This window comes from Lithobates pipiens, unplaced genomic scaffold (genome assembly GCF_037356315.1).
Source record: "Lithobates pipiens isolate NorthernLeopardFrog02 unplaced genomic scaffold, aLitPip1_a1.2 Scaffold_16, whole genome shotgun sequence".
NCBI classification, from domain to species: domain Eukaryota; kingdom Metazoa; phylum Chordata; class Amphibia; order Anura; family Ranidae; genus Lithobates; species Lithobates pipiens.
The window spans coordinates 15,605,495-15,614,877 of NW_027507748.1; the positions used below are offsets into that span (position 1 = coordinate 15,605,495).

At 46.7% G+C, this 9,383-nt stretch overlaps 1 protein-coding gene across 1 annotated transcript in view; it reads right to left on the bottom strand.

The window, feature by feature from the left end:
* Nucleotides 1-9,110, bottom strand: part of LOC143981623 (retinol dehydrogenase 7-like) — a 29,418-nt gene extending 20,308 nt beyond the window's left edge. Inside the window, exons 1-2 of the mRNA XM_077479616.1 lie at nucleotides 8,967-9,110; nucleotides 2,529-2,855 (exon numbers count right to left, since the gene is read on the bottom strand). Of these exons, the coding sequence (XP_077335742.1) occupies nucleotides 2,529-2,850 (322 nt within the window). The 5' untranslated portion in view covers nucleotides 2,851-2,855; nucleotides 8,967-9,110. The remainder of the gene's footprint in view (nucleotides 1-2,528; nucleotides 2,856-8,966) is intronic.
* Nucleotides 9,111-9,383: the final 273 nt, after the last annotated feature.

The window sequence follows — 9,383 nt, forward strand, 5'->3', positions numbered from 1 at the left end:
CAGAATGGCCCTCCTGGGCGAAATCCTGTACGTGCGCGGCTTTGCCCAGCAGAGCCGGAGGTGCCTGCCACACAGCAAAGGACCTGCAGCATGTGGCCACCTGGCACGATTGCCGCCAGTCACGTGCATAATTCCCAACTTTTTGAGATGGGAATTAGGGACACCTATCAGCAAAAGTATGCAGGCATAGGACACACCCCTTGCCACGCCCCCTTAAAGGAGAATTGTACAAAATAAAAAAAGAAGATTGGTTAAACCCACAAGTGCTTTTTTTTTTTACCACTACTATTCCTTTATATTGGCTTTTGGAATTTACAAATGCAGCAAGTTAGAAATCAGAAGAAAGGGGCTGGAAAACACATTTTGATAGATTAAAAAGTGCATTTTATATACAACTATATAGACCAGACCGAAATGGGGGACAAATGAGGAGGAATGAGGGACAGAGGGACATTGCTCCAAATCAGGGACAGTCCCTCAAAATCGGGGACAGTTGGGAGCTACCCTGTTTCCCTGAAAATAAGACCTAGCGTGATTGTTGGCAATATAAGCCCTACCCCCCAAATAAGCCATAGTTAAAGTCCTTGTAGGTCTTATTTTCAGGGTAGGGCTTATTTTCGGGGGAAACAGGGTAGGGCTTATTTGGGGGGTAGGGCTTATATTTCAGCCGTCACCGACAATCACGCTAGGTCTTATTTTGGGGGGAAACAGGGTATGCACAAGAGCCAGCACGGGCTCTTGTGCTATCAGGGGAGAGGAGACAGATCGTGTGTTCCTACTACAGTCCTACTACAGTTCCTATCCCCATACAGTTAGAACACACCCAGGGAACACGCATTTAACCCCTTGATTGCCCCTTAGTGTTAACCCCTTCCCTGCCAGTGACATTATTTACACAGTAATCAGTGCATATTTATAGCACCGATCACTGTATAAATGTCAATGGTCCCAAAAATGTGTCAAAAATGTCCGATCTGTCCGTCGCAATACTGCTATCGCAGATCACCGCCATTACTAGTAAAAAATAAATAATAATAATAAAAATGCCATAAATCTTTCTCATGGTTTGTAGATGCTATAACTTTTGCGCAAACCAATCAATATACGTTTATTGCGATTTTTTTTTTACCAAAAATATTTGGAAGAATACATATCGGCCTAAACTGTTAAAGAATTTTTTATTTTTTTTTTAATTGGGGGGTATTTATTATAGCAAAAAGGAAAAATATATATATTTTTGTTAATTGTCGCTCTCTTTGTTAACCACTTAAGCCCCGGACCAATTTGCAGCCAAAGGACCAGGCCCCTTTTCGCGATTCGTCGCTGCGTCAACGTGGCTTCCAAACAAAATTGATGTCCTTTTTTCCCACAAATAGATTTCTTTTGGTGGTATTTGATCACCTCTGCGGTTTTTATTTTTTGCGCTATAAACAAAAATAGAGCGACAATTTTGAAAAAAATTCAATATTTTTAACTTTTTGCTACAATAAATATCCCCAAAAAATATATAAAAAACATTTTTTTCCTCAGTTTAGGCTGATACGTATTCTTCTACATATTTTTGGTAAAAAAAAAAAAAAATTTGCGATTATTATTATTATATTATATTATTATTGATTAGTTTGCGCAAAAGTTATAGCGTTTACAAAATAGGGGATAGTTTTATAGCATTTTTATTAATATATTTTTTTTTTACTAGTAATGGCAGCGATCAGTGATTTTTATAGTGACTGCGACATTATGGCGGACACATCGAACATTTTTGACACATTTTTGGGACCATTGTCATTTATACAGCAATCAGTGCTATTTAAATTCACTGATTCCTGTGTAAATGACACCGGCAGTGAAGGAGTTAAACACTAGGGGGCAGTGTAGGTGTTATGTATGACGTTATGTGTTTTTTTTTTAATTGTAGGGAGCGTGGCCTGGCATGTGACGTCACAGATTGTCTTTCCCTATAACAGGGAACAGAGGATCGGTGACAGCCACAGTAGGAAGCACGGGGAGAGGTTTGTTTACACAGACCTCAACTCGTTCTTCAGCTCTGTGACCTGATCGCGGGACACCAGCTGTGATCGGGTCCGCTGGTCCCACGGTGACGGAGCTCAGGACCGGGTTGGGATCGCGCCGCCGGCGGCCACGATCCCGACCCACGGCTGGGAACTTAAAAAGCAACGTACCAGTACGTGATTCTGCCCAGCCGTGCCATTCTGCCGACGTACATCAGCGTGAGGCGGTCCTTAAGTGGTTAATAGCGCAAAAAAATAAAAATCACAGAGGTGGTCAAATACCACCAAAAGAAAGCTCTATTTGTGTGAAAAAAAAAAAGGAAGTTTGGGTACAGCGTTGCACAACCGCGCAATTGTCAGTTTTGTTTGCTTGGATAATATAAAAAAAAATAAAAAATAAGATTGATCATTTAGGAATTTTTTTCTTTTCTTGTATTCTCTTACAATGATATAAAAAGTGGAAAGGTATAATTTATGTGTAAAGCATATACAGTATATGGGAGAAATAAAAACTACCTTCATTTCCAACAATGCTTGATATCCATTCGGCAGCAGAGCTCACACTTTTGCTGTCGCTGATATCCAGGATTCTTGTCCTCAGTCTGCTGGAGGTCTCTTTCTTCAGATTTTCGGCGCCCGTCTCCGTCAGACAAGCAGCCAGGACCTTCATCCCACGTTTGTCCAGCTGCTTAGCCAGCAAGTTCCCAAATCCAGAATCGCATCCGGTGATGAAGACATATTTGTCGGTGAGATTCTCCAGTATCTGGCTCTGCCTGTACCACCTGTACAGAAGAATCAAACCCAACGCCACCAGCAGGGGGAGCCACAAGATGCACATTTGTTCTGTAATAAAAATATATTGATGTAGCTAAACTTCATGTTGATATAAAAGTTGCAAATTCATGCAACTAAGTAATCATTTTTTTTTACACTGCACATCAGGGGTCTCAAACTGGTGGCCCTCCAGCTGTTGCGAAACTACAAGTCCCATCATGCCTCTGGCTGTGGGAGTCGTGCTTCTAATGCAGCGTACACACGTATCAGACTATCCGGCGGACTTCGTCTGGCAGACAAACCACCGGACTGTCCACCGGACTTTCCAAATGAGCTACCTGCCCACACACGCTACCAGAAAGGCATCTCAATTTAACTGCTTCAGATCCGAATGACGGCTACAGTGCGGATCTGCTTTGCCGGGAGTACGTCTATTGATGTCCTCCCCTTTGCAGCCTCGCCACGCCCCCCTGAAGGGCGCGCACTGTGATGATCAACCGCGTCAACGAGACTCGGGTGATCATAGGTCGGAGTAAGGGATCGATCCTGGCCCCTTACCACGTGATCAGCTGTCAGCCAATGACAGCTGATCACATGATGTAAACAGAGGATCGGTAATCATTTTTTTTCTTCTCACGCTGACAGCGTGAGGAGAAAAAAAAAAGATCATTGGCTTCTGTTTACAGAGACATCGGTCCCGAAGAGGAAGAGCCTCAGGTGCCCTCCAGTACCACCTACAAATATGTGGGGGACTCTGATGAGGACACAAATATGTGGGGGGCTCTGATGGGGACACAAATATGTGGGGGAGGGGCTCTGATGAGGACACAAATATGTGGGGTGGGCTCTGATGAGGACACAAATATGTGGGGGGCTCTGATGAGGACACAAATATGTAGGGAGGGGCTCTGATGGGGACGCAAATATGTGGGATGGGCTCTGATGAGGACACAAATATGTGGGGGCTCTGATGAGGACACAAATATGTGGGGGAGCTCTGATGAGGACACAAATATGTGGGAAGCTCTGATGAGGACACAAATATGTGGGGGGGGGCTCTGATGAGGAAACAAATATGTGGGGGGGGCTCTGATGGGGACACAATTATGTGGGGATGGGCCCTGATGAGGACACAAATATATCAGGGGGGCTCTGATGGGGACACAATTATGTGGGGGGCTCTGATGAGGATACAAATATGTGGAGGGCTCTGATGAGGACACAAATATGTGGCGGGCTCTGATGAGGATACAAATATGTGGGGGGGGGGCTCTGACGAGGATAGAAATATAGGGGGCTCTGATGAGGACACAAATATGTGGGGGGCTCTGATGGGGACACAAATATGTGGGGGCTCTGATGGGGACACAAATATGTGGGGGGGCTCTGATGGGGACACAAATATGTGGGGGATGCTCTGATGAGGACACAAATATATGGGGGTGGCTCTGATGGGGACACAAATATGTGGGAGTGGCTCTGATGGGGACACAAATATGTGGGGGGGCTCTGATGGGGACAAAAATATGCGGAAGGCTCTGATGAGGACACAAATATGTGGGGTGGGCTCTGATGAGGACACAAATATGTGGGAGGCTCTGATGAGGACACAAATATGTGGGGAGGGGCTCTGATAGGGACGCAAATATGTGGGATGGGCTCTGATGAGGACACAAATATGTGGGGGAGCTCTGATGAGGACACAAATATGTGGGGGAGCTCTGATGAGGACACAAATATGTTAGGAGTTCTGATGAGGACACAAATATGTGGGGGGGGGCTCTGATGAGGACACAAATATGTGGGAGAGGGCTCTGATGGGGACACAAATATGTGGGGGTGGGCCCTGATGAGGACACAAATATATCAGGGGGGCTCTGATGGGGACACAATTATGTGGGGGGCTCTGATGGGGGCACAAATATGTGGGGGTGGCTCTGATGGGGACAAAAATATGCGGAAGGCTCTGATGAGGACACAAATATGTGGGGTGGGCTCTGATGAGGACACAAATATGTGGGGGGCTCTGATGAGGACACAAATATGTGGGGATGGGCTCTAATGAGGACACAAATATGTGGGGGCTCTGATGAGGACACAAATATGTGGGGGGGCTCTGATGAGGACACAAATATGTGGGGGGGCTCTGATGGGGACACAAATATGTGGGGGTGGGCCATGATGAGGACACAAATATATCAGGGGGGCTCTGATGGGGACACAATTATGTGGGGGGCTCTGATGAGGATACAAATATGTGGAGGGCTCTGATGAGGATACAAATATGTGGGGGGCTCTGATGAGGATACAAATATGTGGGGGGCTCTGATGAGGATAGAAATATGTGGGGGGCTCTGATGGGGACACAAATATGTGGGGGGCTCTGATGGGGACAAAAATGTGGGGGGCTCTGATGAGGATAGAAATATGTGGGGGGCTCTGATGAGGATAGAAATATGTGGGGTGCTCTGATGAGGATAGAAATATGTGGGGGGCTCTGATGGGGACACAAATATGTGGGGGACTCTGATGGGGACAAAAATGTGGGGGGGCTCTGATGGGGACACAAATATGTTGGGGGGCTCTGATGGGGACACAAATATATCAGGGGGGCTCTGATGGGGACACAATTATGTGGGGGGCTCTGATGAGGATACAAATATGTGGAGGGCTCTGATGAGGATACAAATATGTGGGGGGCTCTGATGAGGATACAAATATGTGGAGGGCTCTGATGAGGATAGAAATATGTGGGGGGCTCTGATGGGGACACAAATATGTGGGGGGCTCTGATGGGGACAAAAATGTGGGGGGCTCTGATGAGGATAGAAATATGTGGGGGGCTCTGATGAGGATAGAAATATGTGGGGTGCTCTGATGAGGATAGAAATATGTGGGGGACTCTGATGGGGACAAAAATGTGGGGGGGCTCTGATGGGGACACAAATATGTGGGGGGGGGCTCTGATGGGGACACAAATATGTGGGGGGGGGGCTCTGATGAGGACACAAATATATGGGGGTGGCTCTGATGGGGACACAAATATGTGGGGGGGGGCTCTGATGGGGACACAAATATGTGGGGGCTCTGATGAGGACATATTTATGAAGGGGGGCTCTGATGGGGACATATATATGCGGGGAGCTGTGATGGGGACATATATATGTGGGGGGCTCTGATAGGGACATATATATGCGGGGGGCTGTGATGGGGACATATATATGCAGGGGGGCTCTGATGGGGACACAAATGTGCAGCGGGGGTGTGATGAGGACCAAATGTATGGAGAATTGGAGATGTGTGTGTGATGGTAACACAGATGTAAAGCCCTGTGCACACTGGAAGTTTAGCCCCCATGCATGAAGTTACCGAGACCGAGAGAAATAATTCTAGTGCAAGACCTCCTCTGTAACTCTAAACCTGTAAAGGCATTTAAAACGTCACCTATGGAGATTTTTAAGTACCGCGTTGTAGATTGCTGCCATTCCATTTTGTCGCCATTCCACGAGTGACATGTTAGATATCTATTTATCTGGCGTAACATCATCTTTTACATTATACAAAAATAAATGTGCTATATATTTTGTTTTGCTTTTTTTTAACCTCTTGCTTACCAGCCACTTAAACCCCCCTCCTGCCCAGACCAATTTTCAGCTTTCAGCGCTGACGCTGAATGACAATTGCGCCGTCATACTACACTGTACCCAAACTAAATTTTTATCATTTTTTTCACACAAATAGAGCTTTCTTTTGGTGGCATTTAATCACCACTGGGGTTTTTATTTTTTGCTAAACAAACAAAAAAAAAGACAAATAAAAAAATAAAAAAAAAACAGGTTTCATAGTTTGTTATAACATTTTTCAAACGGGTAATTTTTCTCCTTCATTGATATTCGCTGATGAGGTTGCACTGATGGGCACAGATAAGGAGACACACGCTGATAGGCACTGATAAGATGGCACTGATGGGCCCTGATGGGTGGCACTGATGGGTGGCACTCATAGGTGGCCCTGATGGGCACTGGTAGGTGGTATTGATAGGCAGCACTGGTGATGAGGCACTTTGGTAGTGACTTTTATAGGTTACACTGTGGGCACTGATAGGTGACACTGTGGGCACTGATAGGTGGTACTGTGGGCACAGGTAGGTGGTGCTGGTGGGCACTGGTAGGTGGTATTGATAGGCAGCCCTGGTGATAAGGCACTTTTTGGTGACTTTTATAGGTGACACTGTGGGCACTGATGGGTGGTACTGTGGGCACTAGTAGATGGTGCTGGTGGGCACTGGTAGGTGGTATTGATAAGCAGCACTGGTGATGAAGCACTTTGGTAGTGACTTTTATAGGTGACACTGTGGGCACTGATGGGTGGTACTGTGGGCACTGGTAGGCGGTATTGATAGGCAGCACTGGTGATGAGGCACTTTGGTGGTTACTTTTATAGGTGACACTGTGGGCACTGATAGGTGACACTGTGGGCACTGATGGGTGGTACTGTGGGCACAGGTAGGTGGTGCTGGTGGGCACTGGTAGGTGACACAGAAGCCTCTCCATGATCGAGACTGATGTCCCTCTCACAGCCGCTGGTGATTGGCTGGGCACTGGTAGGTGGTATTGATAGGCAGCACTGGTGATGAGGCACTTTGGTGACATTTATAGGTGACACTGTGGGCACTGATGGGTGGTACTGTGGGCACTAGTAGGTGGTGCTGGTGGGCACTGGTAGGTGGTATTGATAGGCAGCACTGGTGATGAGGCACTTTGGTAGTGACTTTTATAGGTTACACTGTGGGCACTGATAGGTGAAACTGTGGGCACTGATGGGTGGTACTGTGGGCACTGGTAGGTGGTATTGATAGGCAGCACTGGTGATGAGGCACTTTGGTGGTTACTTTTATAGGTGACACTGTGGGCACTGATAGGTGACACTGTGGGCACTGATGGGTGGTACTGTGGGCACAGGTAGGTGGTGCTGGTGGGCACTGGTAGGTGACACAGAAGCCTCTCCATGATCGAGACTGATGTCCCTCTCACAGCCGCTGGTGATTGGCTGGGCACTGGTAGGTGGTATTGATAGGCAGCACTGGTGATGAGGCACTTTGGTGACATTTATAGGTGACACTGTGGGCACTGATGGGTGGTACTGTGGGCACTAGTAGGTGGTGCTGGTGGGCACTGGTAGGTGGTATTGATAGGCAGCACTGGTGATGAGGCACTTTGGTAGTGACTTTTATAGGTTATACTGTGGGCACTGATAGGTGACACTGTGGGCACTGATGGGTGGTACTGTGGGCACTGGTAGGTGGTATTGATAGGCAGCACTGGTGATGAGGCACTTTGGTGGTGACTTTTATAGGTGACACTGTGGGAACTGATAGGTGACACAGTGGGCACTGATGGGTGGTACTGTGGGCACAGGTAGGTGGTGCTGGTGGGCACTGGTAGGTGGCACAGAAGCCTCTCCATGATCGAGACTGATGTCCCTCTCACAGCCGCTGGTGATTGACTTTTTTTTTTTTCTCCTCACGCTACTAGTGTGAGGAGAAATATAGCCGATTACCGGTTCTGTTTACATCAGATGATCAGCTGTCATTGGCTGACATCTGATCACATGGTAAGGGGTCAGGATGGACCCCTTACTCCGATCTCTGATCAGCTGAGTCTCATAGGCGCCCTGCAGCTGTCTTTCGGCTATAGCGTGGATGGAAGGTGGTTGATTCATTGAAATGTATTTTTTCCCAAAGGATTGTGTTTGAACAACCTCTGCGTAAATACTGCGTGACATAAAAAATGTAAACGACCGCCATTTTATTCTCTAGGGTCTCTGATAAAAAAAAATGTAAAAAAATGTGTTTGGGGGGTTATAAGTAATTTTCCAGCAAAAAATACCGATTTAAACTTGTTAACAAAAAGTGCCAGAAAAAAAGCCGGTCCTAAAAAAATATGAAATAAAAAAAAAGTATGCATTCTGGAGACGGAATGGCTGGCAGCCTCAGCTCTACCGGCTTCTCAAAGGCGATCCACCGCAGATCACTTTTCAGAGGTGCAGCAGCGCGTGCCGGCCATTCTAAAGATCCCTTACTGGTGTCATTTCAGGAAAAAGCAATGTAAACTGACGCATTGCTCAGTATTTATACTCAGAAGATCTGTAGATGAAAGGTTAGAAAGTAGAAGTCCGTACCTGGTCACCTGTAGAGGTGTGTAAGAAGAGGATTCCTGAGCCTCACTAGCGACGCGACTTGGTGCCTCCAACAGAAGAAGGCTTGGTGCCACGTTCCGGGAGAGAGACCACAAACAATATGCCCAGCAGTGAGGGGGGGGGGAAGAGGCCAGCCCGCATTTTCTTTGGAACAAATAAAAAAAAAAAAAAGCAGCACTGGGTCCCGAGTTCAGGTCGCTTTCTGCACGGCGTTTACATGCGTGCGTGTGCGGATTTCCTCCCAGAGCTCTGCTGAAATCATAATTGGCTGCTTTCCAAATTGTCCCTTGTGTGTGAGATCGAGACAGTAGATTGTACACTTCCTGAGCGGACTGATGTGAATGTATATACTATATATATATATATATATATATAGCGTACGGCATCCCAGTCTTGGTC